The sequence below is a fragment of the Lampetra planeri genome, chromosome 15, assembly GCF_965212315.1.
Source record: "Lampetra planeri chromosome 15, kcLamPlan1.2.h2, whole genome shotgun sequence".
Classification (NCBI taxonomy): domain Eukaryota; kingdom Metazoa; phylum Chordata; class Hyperoartia; order Petromyzontiformes; family Petromyzontidae; genus Lampetra; species Lampetra planeri.
Genome location: NC_136121.1, coordinates 4369381 through 4382573, shown reverse-complemented (window position 1 = coordinate 4382573; position 13193 = coordinate 4369381). Strand labels below are relative to the sequence as shown.

The 13193-nt window shown below is 43.4% G+C and overlaps 1 protein-coding gene across 1 annotated transcript in view; it reads left to right on the top strand.

Moving 5' to 3' along the window:
- LOC144722609 (relaxin receptor 1-like) overlaps nt 1–11708 on the top strand; it is a 320166-nt gene extending 308458 nt beyond the window's left edge. The window contains exons 18-19 of the mRNA XM_078600845.1: nt 4511–4729; nt 6454–11708. Coding sequence (XP_078456971.1) covers nt 4511–4729; nt 6454–7022 — 788 coding nt within the window. The 3' untranslated portion in view covers nt 7023–11708. The remainder of the gene's footprint in view (nt 1–4510; nt 4730–6453) is intronic.
- Nucleotides 11709–13193: the final 1485 nt, after the last annotated feature.

Here is a 13193-nt window from a genome sequence, read left to right as displayed (position 1 = left end):
GCCACACCTAGCAAACAGACTCAGAGTGTTCATAGACGTTTATTAAACGTATTGCCTCCAACTTATAGTGTGTGCGCCTCCGTGTATATCATACACTACACTACTATAGAGTATGTAGATACGACTATAGAGTCAATATATACTACTGTAGAGTCAGTATATTCAGATACTGTACTGCTATTGAGTCACTAGATACTACTCACTCTATTGTATGTAGGGTGTGTAGGTATATATGCCTACGTGGGGGCCAAAAATTTTTTTTGAGGGGGGGTGGGGTCGACAATTTTCAGAAACCTTTTAGATCAGCTACCTACCCTCCACTTTATATAACTTCTTGGACTTCTGCAAGCCTCTTTTAATTTTGTTAATGGACAAATGATACAGAAAAATGGCCTGCCGGGCTTTCACAATAGTGTGTATATGTTATATTTTTTAAAATATATTTTGGCCCTGGGCAACGCCGGGTTCTTCCCGCTAGTAATCTAATAGATTATTGGCACATTCTGGGGGGGGGGGGGGGGTGCAGATTGCAGGACGGAAAATACTCTGAATGTTCTCACGTTAGCTGTAAGGTAAACATCGTACGTCGTCCATTTAGTCATGCTATTCATCACGGCGTACAACTTCATTGGGGGAAGTCAAGGCAGTTTGATGGCAAACACACCAGAAAATAACATACAATTCCAAGGGAACCATGTGCGTGCATCTCCTGGAGAAAATTATTACATTGTCAATGCTTATCAAAAGACCTGCTTTTTTCTTACTGCTCCATTATTGATACTCAAAGGATATGGCTGCGAGTTATATCTCAGTATTGCAAATAAATTATACTGTTTCAATGCGGACAATCATGGATACATGTGTGCATTATGTACGCAACTGCCGCTTGGATGAACCAAATGCAATCATTCTAATAAGTGTCTGTACTGCATAAGTCGTGTGAGGGCCTACCCGGGTGAGGGCCCACCCCACGGGGATTTGGCATTCATTTTATTCTTAAAGTAAAATCCATTTTATAAACAGCACTTGCGTCACTAATTTTTGACCCAAATTCGAAGTCTCACTGATGCAACTGTACGTGTTAAAAAGATGGCGATGCAGAAAATGTGGTGGGAATTCCACATTTCCAGCGCAGGCACTCAAACATCCAAAGAGCAACCACTGTTGGCTTCCATCATACTGTGCTGTGAATCATGGGAGTCTCAGATATGCGTTGTGTTTTGATTGATTGTTCTTACTATAATCTCTATCACTGTGTAGGCTTTCACGGGTGTGCTGCGTCGCTCTCCAATGTGTTTTTGAGTTTTCCCACGTGTTGTTTGGCATGGTGTCCAATGCTTCGCTGCATGTACTGGCAGCTTCTTCAGGAAATGAAATGCTTCGGAGCGGAAGAAGCTCCGAGCATGTGGATTGCAATGTCAGACATCCCCGCTCGAACAACACGTGGTGCAGTCCGAAAACACATCGGACATCTGTGACCTCTGTGACTCAATAAAACCTGATATTGCATTAGGGAGTGATCCCAGACGATGATACCAAATAACTACCTCTCGTGTCAATTGAATACCAACTAAAACTAAACAATTTTTTATTTTACCAGGTCAGGCCCACTGAGCTACATAGCTATTTTTCAAAAGTGATCCGGCCTCAAATTAACGCTCAACGAAGTGGCTCATCATGTGGATGATTATAGCACCCAAATACTCTAAATGCATGATGTTGAATCTAAATATGGAGGGAACAACCGGAGAACCCAGATAAAATTCCACACGACTCCAAGAACATGCAAACTCCAAATATACAGGCGTCAAGAGTCGGGAACGAGCCCACGACCTCCTGTATACGGGGCAAGGTAGATAACATCTCGCCATTGTGGCACCTCTAAGATGTTATAGCGTTCCTGCATGTTCTCTAAGGAGTAGTCACTGCATGTAATTTTACAATGTATTTACAAATTGTATGTGTTATAGCCGTGCTACTCAGAAATAAGTAAAAATGTATTTGTATTATGGGGTTATTGTTCATGTTTTCATTAGTGTCTGGACTATAACCACCAACTCAAAATACTCTAGCAACTTCTTGGTTTTTTCGGTAAAGTCACGTAGAAGGGAAATAATAAAATAATAAAAATAAAATTATTCTCACGACGTTTCGGTCACAACGCAAGCAGCCGTCCTCAGGTGAAGAACAGGTCTGTCGGAAAGACAGCGTCTGAATGAACACTACCAGGCTTGGAAGCGTATATTTAAGCTGGGTTTTAGGGGGAAGATCGACTTGACAAAGGAATTTGCATATCAAGAGGAATTTAGCATATTCTAGATTTGAAGCTTTCGTGACTGCATGGATTCATATTCTTGGGTTTTTTCGGTAAAGTCACGTAGGTAAAAAATTTAAATTAATAAGAGTAAAATTTAAAATAAAAATCACGACGTTTCTGAGGCAACACAAGCTTCCGTCTTCAGGTGGAACCGTCACAGCACGATAGCTGTATCAAGTAAGAGAAATTCCAAGAAAACAGTCCTTGTATATATACTGGTTGAGGGTGGGAGGAGCCAAGGTAGGCCCCCTTTTTATTATTATGGTAAGGTTGGTATGGTAGGGTTGGTGCAGAACTGAGTCTTCCGCCGTTGCCGATCATTGCTACAACTCTGTGGGCTCTCATGAAATTGTCTTTTCTGAGACCAAGGTGCTCTGCAAACCTCCTGGCTACCATCAAAGGTTTGTACACGAAGCCATACAAATATACAAACACAGACATAATTTCAACCGTGATGATGGGTACAAACTGAGTAATCATTGGAAAGATGTTATTAACCATGCAAAAAAGATTTAACTACACATATTTGGACCATCTTAATTGACAGACAACTATTCTTTAGTTACTGCACAGTTTACTGATAGACAGCCAGTTTTGTTTTATCATGTTTAGCTTCTTTTTTCACACGCTGGTTTCCTGCTATAAGTTTTACCCACCAAGCAACATAGCAGGAGGCTGTTTCTTCCTGACCTGCTTTTTTGCTTTTACCTTCTACATGGCAGGGGCTCGGTCCTATTAGCAGCAGTTGCACTTTAACAACTCTGGCACCCCCCCCCCCCTCTCAGCCAGTGTACATAACAAAGGCTCAGTCCTTTGTTATGTAGACTAGCCGTAGTTTCAGCCGCACCAACCTTACCATAATAATAAAAAGGGGGCCTACCTTGGCTCCTCCCACCCTCAACCAGTATATATACAAGGACTGTTTTCTTGGAATTTCTCTTACTTGATACAGCTATCGTGCTGTGACGGTTCCACCTGAAGACGGAAGCTTGTGTTGCCTCCGAAACGTCATGATTTTTATTTTATTTTTATTTTACTTTTATTCATTTAAATTTTTTACCTACGTGACTTTACCGAAAAAACCCAAGAATAATTTAGCATATTTATGGGAAATGCAGATATGGGATTAGTCACTACTTGTGAAATGCGTAAGTCATATTATGCCCGTGCATTATGCAGGATAAGCAGCATCAAAGGGAGGGAGTAGTGTTAGCATTAATAAAGGGAAGGAATGTTAATAGTATGGAGCTGCAGCAACTAAACCACCACGTAAAAAACTAAAATATAAACTATATCAGTGTCATCAATATACTAAATATACTCTCCAATAAGCTGAGCTACTAACAGTAAGTCATACATTACAATTCTACGTCGCAAAAAATATAATATGCCTCCAGCTAAACTTTTTTCTCTTACATCACACGGGTCTACCCCGTACTATATACTGCCATAGACAAACCCAACATTAAATTATATACTGTATTACTATACACCACCTTATACCTTAGACTATACATTGTAATATTACACTATGTATTATTCTACCCACCCTACTGTATACCACACTGCTGTATATTCACTATACAATTACGATACTATATATCACTTTATACATTATATTAAACATTACACTTTTATACTATTTATTATTATACAGTCTGCTAAACAATACCATTGACCGTTGCGTGAAAGGTACTAAGAGGAAGCAACGAAATATGTCAATGGGAGAGTGGTGGTAGGAGACTTGCAGCGGAGCAAATCATTATTTTATTATGTTTTATTTTTATTACTTTATTATTTCCCCTGTACGTGACTTTACCGAAAGAACCAAGAAGATGAATCCCTGCAGTCACGAAAGCTTAAAATCGAAATTTATCTCTAGCAACTGCTTTAATAATGGCTGAATCCCAGATGCAAATGCAGGATCTCCATGGTAACAGCTCAGTGGTGTGACCTCTGAAATATCTTGCCTCCTCAGTAATTCACGAAAATTTTGAAGATCATACCACTGGCTCATGGCCACAAATGGATATGAGCTCTGCCTGGAACTTGTTTTAAGCTTCGAGACACGTTGGCTTCTGAACTTAAGAATTTGACTGATTGCCGCTGCTTTTTTTGTTTTCTCTCTCCTTTGACCTGCACTGGCGTTGCTAAAGTCATCTTTAACCCCTCTGTTGTTTGTGCGGTGTGCAGGAGTGAACCTCATAGCGTTCGTCACCATCGTCTTTTGCTACATCAGCATGTTCTGCAGTGTGCGGCGCACGGGCCTCCAAACAGCCGAACTGTGCAACCGCATCAGCAAGGAGATCGGCATCGCCAAGCGCTTCTTCTTCATCGTCTTCACTGACGCGCTCTGCTGGCTGCCCATCTTCCTGCTCAAGCTGCTGTCGCTGCTGCATGCCGAGATCCCCGGTGTGTAACGCCCCGATACCGATATGAGGCTCGCAACGGAGTGGGCTAACGTTGACTTTGAGCAGACGTCAGTGAAGTCTTGGAGGTGGTCACGGAAAGACGTGAGAGGGGTGTAGTGGGGGTGGAGAGATGATGAGAGAAACCGGGCTGTCGCGATGAAAACCAGGAGCCCTTTGTTTAATTTGTATTGAGTCTATAAAAATAAAACAACTTAAGAGAATGACTTGGTGGCATTTTGTAAAAACTTTTAAGCGGTTATTTGAAATGTTTTTTATTTAAAAAAAAAACATTTTTTTCTTACAACAAAGCAGCCGCCATTTCACCGTGTCCCTTGACCTTCCTTTGTGCCGTTGTTTTTTCCCCACATCGCGGCCGTACATTTACTCCACCTGACTGCGTCAAAATCGTAGTCTTCTGGCTGAATGGCGCTACGGTTGCCATTTGAATTACAATTGGGAAGACCGTGAGTTAAAATGCCAGTCAAGGATCCACTCAGCTCATCATCATCATCGTCATTCCTCTAGGAATTGTACATTGAGTATCACTTTCTACGTTCTCAATATATTTTGTTTTGTGAACCCCACCATCAGGCATGTGGAGAACAAGCATTGCCTCACTCATTTGGGGAGAGACGTTGACTTTTACAACTACAACCCAATGCAGTCCCTTTTCATGTTTTCTTCTGTTTGACATTGATTTTTTAAAACGAAAACGTCGGAAACTCATGTGCAGCATTAACACCATTCTGCTTGTTCCATTTGAGCAATGAGGGTGGCGATCATCTCCACTGTTGTCTCTGGTCCAGCGCAGGCACCTCCTTGAAAGTAACCTCAAGATCAGTGAGGCTTTCCCAAATAAATACACTGCATTATATCCAAGGCGCTTTACAAGAGTTATAAATGTGTACTGTATGACGACCTGAGGCATGCACACTGTTGTAGGAGGCAACGCGTTTATTAAACAAAGCACTGAACACCAGATTCTGTTAAGTGTGGCTAACTTGTCCAGGGCTGCCCACTATGTGCGTGTGTGTTAGCTAGCGAACGGGTCTGTAGCACTTGCTAACTGACCACGCTTCCCGGCTAAACTCCACGTTCACGACGAGCGGCGTCCAAGCCAAGCTCCCCTTCTTGCTTGATCCTCGAAACGAGCCCCGAATCCCCTCGGCGCTCCCCCTTTATCCCTTGGCTGCGCCTCCGCTCCACCTTCGGCCACGCCCCTTGCTTTATCAAGGCCGGGGCTCCCCGCTTCCGGTCACATGCCCTTAACTCCACCAATTGAGGCACCCTGCGCTCAGCGCCCCTCCAGCACTGTGGCTGGCGCGACACCCAGAGACCTCTCACAAAGTGATATCGTGGCATATGAGAGGAGGGGAAAGAGGGGAGGGCGATAGGTCTGGGTATGGGGAGGGAGGTTAGTGGGAATGGGAATTATGGGGGGTACCTAGGGATGGAGGGATGGATGAGGCCAGGGAGAAGAGATGGGTCTTGAGGGAGGAGCAGAAACTAGATGGGGAGGGTGCTTGCTTAATGTGTTCCAGTGTGGAGGGGAAGTTTGTTATGACTGCTAATAATAATATCTTGTCAACAACCATGTGTAACTTTGACAAACGTAAGAACCCCAAAGCTCAATCCTTACCTCGTTTTTTCCCAAACCGCCGCTCCATCACGAACGCCGTCATGCTTTTCCTCTCACTCTCTCCCCCCCTCTCCCAACGCACACAGGCAGCATCACGTCGTGGGTCGTCATCTTCATCTTGCCCATCAACAGCGCACTCAACCCCATCCTCTACACGCTCACCACGCGCTACTTCCGCGAGAAGGTGCGCCACCTGCTGCGCGAGCACTGGCGCCGCCGCTCCGAGCTCAGCGAGGCAGCTGCCTCCGCCGCCGCCAACGGCGCCGTCATCGGCACGGCTGCCTCCGCCGGCGGCGCCCAATCCGTGCCTCCGTCTGCCTCCCCGAGCCACGCCAAGGTTGGCTTCACCAGCTCGCTCATATGGCTCGAGACGTTCGATGGCAAGACCTCCGGCGCCACCGTCGCGTCGACGGCAATCGTGACAACTAACGGGGGTGCCGCCGGGCAGGCGATGGCCGGAGCGGCGACGGCCGGGGTGGTGGCAGCGACGGCGATGACAACGATGGGCGCCAGTGGAGCGACCCCGCGGTCGTCCTCGTCCTCCTCCTCCTCGTCCTCCACGTCCACGGTGGCGCTGTGCCGGTTCGGCTTCCTCAAACGCTTCTCCAACATCGATCAGATCATCTTACCGCCGCCACCGCCGAGGGGAACTTGATGGAAGGTCTGCGCAGCACAGAGAACTGGAAAAAAGCCCGCAATGGATTTAATTGAGGTTGTAGATATTTCAAAGGCAGATGTGGGAGGGGTTGCGCTCTCGAGAGTGGACATTAGAGGTCGAGTAGTGCCTGTGCAGCAGCTGTGGAGCCGCACAGAGGGCAGTGGCAGTTGAGGTGTGGGGCATCAGTGGCTTGGGCAGCGATGTTTTTCATAATCATGACAAATAGGTTATTATAATGTTTTAGTCTATTACATCTCTTGGACCAATAATTCAGAGTGGTCTCAGTCTTAATGTTTTTCTGTTGTTTTATTTTATCATTCAACTAGGTCTCTTGTTTGGAAATGCAGCTTTATGAAAAGCTAAACCGTTTTGCCTTCAGTTTGCACCACGATTATTTTGAGTTATGTGACTTTGAGCATTACCCTTTCACTAGATTCTACTGTCGTCTAAGCTAGTGAACCGTTAATGCAGATCACTGGCTGAAGTTAGTCTGAATAATATTTTTTGCAGTCATAGGACGCGATTATTTATATACGTGCAGTGTGCATGCAATGGTAACATTTGGATATTTTTTTCAGTATTGTTGATAATGTGCAAGACGACAATGAAAAAAAGAAACAGCAACGTGGATGTCACAAAATTAAACTTCATTAACCTCAGTCTCTAGTGTTGCTGCACATTTAGCCAAATCATCTGTGTAAATATGGGCGTTTATAGCATAAAACAAATTATATGATTTAAACCGTTTATACTTGTGTAATTGCGTGTTTCTAAGTCAGGGACTATAAATAAGCTGATTGAAATAAAATCTAAAAATAAAATACATGTTTTCTACGTATATAATATACAGTATAGTAATATTTACATGCGTACAAACGTAGATGTGTTCAGAATGTTTGCCTAATAAACTTGATACACTGGTGTATGTCAAAATAACAATAATAATATTACATCTTTATGAAGTCCACAGTAATAACCATGATACATTTCAGGTTATTGTTACTTTATTCGTTGCTTCAAATACATTTTCACGGATGGTACATTAATCACATTTACAGAAAACCTGTACATTAATGTGCATTACGTTTACATTGGAATATATTATCTTGAAATTCTAAGATAATTCTGGAAGCTATCTGGATATCGATGCCCTGTGGCTCTGGTAAGAGAAGGCAGCAGAGTCCATCCCGGTGGAGTGAGCGGGCAGAAATATCGATTAGCTGTGGCGTGGCAGCAATGGATTTATTTGTGCCATCTCCAACCCCATTGTTGAAGCCACCACTTTGGCACGGGGGTCACTGTGGTCACATAAATTAATAGTAAAACCAGTAAATTGTTCACGATGGGCTGAACAACACACATATAACTAAGCCGCTTATTTAACTTCCTTTCAAAAATGTTTCGCGCTTAAAGTACAAGTCTCCATTTTCAGGAGAAGACAGTGGAGGGGGGCATAGGCTCTCCTTGAAATGGCATTTTTGAAATAACATTGAAAAAAATTAGCCACCGTAAACAAATTTAACTAATTAAAAATAATACATGATGTTTTAGGCGGTGCCCCACCCCCCGCATTTATTCCATGACCTTACCTTTTCCTGCACCTCGTCAGTTTTACAAAAAAAGATTTACCGTGCCAAATTCGTAACGTTAATTGCTTTGTACTTATCGCCTTCCAATTTTCAATAAATCTTCCTAAACGTGTCACCTGAGGCGGGAAACCCGGGGCTTAGTTGCCTTCTCAAATTGGAGCCATTAGCCGCCACCCTTTTATACCGGAACTCCAGTGACAAGGAAATTCCCACAGGACATTTTACCACAGGATGAAATCCTCTTAATGACCAAATTAATTATTAAACCGATTGTGTGGGTATCCCATAGGAATTGTAAAATATTTAACATATATTTAACTTGTTTCGCATCAACATGAGTATATAATAATTTGTTTGGCATACTTTGAGAGTAACAGTTGAAGAAAAGTAATAATTGCATGACGGGCATACATAGACGTTCATTAGGAAAAGTGTTGTATGACATTATTTATATGTTGGACTTACTGGGTAAGCTCTAGAGCTGTACTACTACGATTACGCAGGAATGTTACACACAATTGTACAACTGTGAAGGAATTAGAACATAAATATGGGAAGAGTGTTTAAAAATTACCAAGTACAACATTTTTATATGGTATAATTAAAAGTGGAATTTTAAAGTTCAGTCGATAAAACATTTTCAAGACAATTCCACAATTGTTTAACATAATTAGAAGATTGAGATCAGCCGAGCAACTGGTGCTCACACCAATACAAACACAGACAGACGATGCACTATTCTATAGAGAGAAAAAAACTGGCTCAATTCTTAATGGATTCACACTGATGTGCATTGTGAAGTATGGTCAAGCAAACCCCATGACCAACACCACGTGAGGGGGGGGGGCTTTATCCAGTGGTGGATTGACAAAGGATTCTAAATTATTGGCTTAAATGTTCCCCATGCCCAAATGAGCATTGAGCTGTGCTCGTGTCCACTGGCAGTCCTGTGCCCATGGGAGAAAGTCCAGTCAATTGGCATAGTCTCACGAGGTGGTGCTCATTCATTTGACTGACCCAGGAGGAATGACAGTCTGAGAGCAGACCTTGACCAGAATGTTTTTAATTTATGTTTTGCAAGACAAGTACCCGGTACGAGGCATACACCGCAACAAGGGGGGTGGAGGCGGGACAGAAAACTCCTGCGGACCAAAAGCCCTCAAACTCAGTACTCCTGCGTCCAAATAGTTGGCAGAAATTGAGCTCACTGCCTCCACACACGTGGGGATTATGAACAGGAGTATCGGGGGTTGTTTTAATAAAGGGGAGCGAGAAAACGAGGGAAGAGGGGGACAATGGTAGGAGGGAGCCTGTACGTGCCAAAATGAACTTGTTATCAGCAAATGTCCCGCGGGGCAGTGACCAACTCCCGTTTGCCCATGCCAGAATTTGAACCCCCGTGAACTATAGCAATCGTAAACCTTGCAGCTCCGCCAAGTGACCAACATCTCGAGCACTCGTGTGAGCGACGTGTTAATGCAGTGCAAAACAGCGGGGAAGAATTTACAAATTGTAATTCCGGTCAGGGGTCGATTCAGGCCACTTATTGTTTGTCAATAAAATTAGTACCACTTGTGGAAAGTCAACAGCAGTTGTGCTGCTGTTGAGTTTCCACAAGTGAATGCGGAAATGTCTACAATTGGCGCAGGGCCACGAAGAAAAATGAACACTGCGTATTTTAGCGTGGAGATTGAATTCGCCAGGGCGGTCAAAGTTTTAATATGTTGTTTTCAAAATACTGTAACTGACCCTTGTTTGCAAGGTTTCATTGGATCGATGCGATGTCGTTCAGAGTCCGACTTATATTCCGTGGATGTATACGCTACAGAAGCAGCTGCAGAGAGAAGCAGTTTGTGGGGTGGAGCGGTGGTCCAGTAGTTAATTTACTGCACTTTGAACCCAGGAATCTGAATTCGATTCCCAGCCATGGCTATCATTAGTGGCGAGTGATATCTGTACCAATCTTGAGTCACTCCCCCCCCCCCCTTTCACCAACCTACACTGATCAGTGTGGTGTGAAGTGGAATCAAACAACCCCTGTGACGAACATGGCCTGGGGAAGCCTTTATCCGGCAGCAGATGGACAAAAGGATTGTATACAAGGTGTTTGAAAACAATGGACCCAATTTAAAAGCAGTATATTTCACGATGGCAACATGTTACAATTACACAAAAAGTTACAAACGGTTTAATGAGTTATCAAGTTGTACTAACCATTTTATAAATGCTCTATGTGCCCTCCACCTGCTGTACGGACAAAATCGAGACGTTAGTTGAATTCGTCCCAAACGCCTCTCAAAGTGTCTTCTTCCACTGAAGTCACTGCTGCCGTGATTCTATTTTTGAGGTCATCCAGATTAGTCGCTAATGGTGGCACAAAAACACGGTCTTTGACGTATCCCCACGAGAAAAAGTCGCAGGGTGTAATGTCTGGGGATCTTGGGGGCCAAGAGTGTAGCGCCACGTCTTTCCCTTGCAACCTATCCAACGTTGAGGCAGCGTGTCTTGCGAATGACTGAGGCTAGGGGCTGTTTTTGCGCTGGGAGAGGCATCTAGCAGTAATCATTTGAAACTCTATGCCCCGCCCTCAGAGGCGTAGCTAGGATATTTTGCGCCCGGGGACGAACTATGAAATTGGCGCCCCCCCCGCCCCTCCCCCCCCCCCCCCCGTTTAATCACATTTTACTATTACATCGAATAAGGAATAACAATTTAAATTTGAATGAAACAATGTATTTAAAGAAGCAAATTTATAGAAATTATATTACATGGCTCACTCAGTCACTGTCGTAGACTGGTTGACATAGTCTACAAAAGATTAATTTTTCTTGATTTCACTGTTGCAAACTGGTCAATCACGTAATCAAAATCAGTTTTTTCCAATGTTTCTCTTTCAACGCTAAGAAGAGCAAGATCGCTGAGACGATCTTGTCCCATTGAAGCACGCATTTACGACAAAATAAGTTTCAATTTGCTGAACGACCGCTCACAGCTTGCAATTGAAACTGCTATTGTTAATAAAATTTGCAGTGAAATTCGCAAATTCGGAAATATGTCGTCTCCATAAAACACAATAAAACCAAGAAGATCCAAAGGAGTTTCTGGTAGAACTTCATTCCAGTTACTGAGCAGCATTTTGCAATCTCCAATTTCTGTGAAAAGTTCGTGGCCATTGATGTCTGTGTCATAGAAATTTCCAAAATCTGTGAAATTTCGACGAATTGCATCGACATTGTGTCGGATAGAAGAGTTTTGACGTCCAGCAGAAATCCAAATTTTGTGTTCAGGTCTTTTAGTCGTAAAAACCGTGTTGACATCTCCTGTTGAAGTCGATCAAATATGCTCTTCATAACGCGCACAATTTCTTCTTCTGCTGAAAGTCCTGCATCTCTTGCCAGTTCTCCTGGCATCTTCCGACGTCGCCTAATTCTTCTGTCCACATCGATCCCCCAGGCTGTGCATCTTGTTTTGGCGTTTTATACAGCAACTTGGCTCAAATCATCACAAAGCTTGACAAATTCATGCTCCAAAGATTCAAGATCAGTTGCTGCTTCCTTCAAATTCATAGTAGGATACTGTAAGCGCTTCTGAACACGATAAATGTTTCCAAGAATGACATTCCAGAAATGTAATAAAACTATGAAGTTAAAATTTAATACGCATGCCTGTAACTGTTCTGCATCACTTCTGGTTTCAGGCGTCATAGTTACGTCCTCCGATAATTTGTCTTGCAGCCCTACTAGTTCATCCAGTCCTTCATAGATAGCTTTAACAGCTTCTGATCGTGCACTCCAGCGTGTTTCAGGCCGTCGTAGTTTCCGCCACCAAAAAACAGGCCAGTGACTAAGGCTGAAAGACTGCGACTGTCTGTTGTTTGGGACGTTCTTCCATGTAAGTTCTTAATAGGCGCACGTACCAAAATGTAATTACATGACATGTAGGCTGTGTGTGGCGGGATATATAAACTTTTAGGTTGAGGTGTAGATTTGTGCAGTAGTTTCAGGCTGCCGTGTCCGCCGCAATAAGTTATAATGTAATGTTGTAAGCCTCATTTTGGCGCCCCTTTACCTTGGCGCTCGGGGACATATGTACTCCCCTGCACCCCCCCCCCCCCTAGCTACGCCTCTGCCCGCCCTTTCAAGTGGTAAGAGTTTCATTCATGGAACTCAAATCGGGTTCATATTTTTAAACACCCTGCTGCCATCGTAATTGTCAAGCATCTGCGATTGGAAATACAGATTATACACAGACTTGATCTTTCTACTCAGACTTGACCTTCAAAGTCAAAAGGCTCTAAGCAGTCACCTGGTCACGCTTTTGGTTATACTTGAGTTAGTGATACTTTTGTTTTGCGAACAGCTTTTGCAAAATGTGTTGGATTGTATTTTTATTACTTTGCTTATGTGACACTCATTTAATTTAATCTCGGCAAAGTATTAGTAGTGAAACACAAACAGGAAACAACTGCCCACTGTACTCCTTTCCCAGAAACCTCTGCGAAAGCTCTTGATTGGATGTCAGAACGTAACATCACAGTGTAAAATGATGCTATACCCTCCAGACGACACTATCAGTGGAA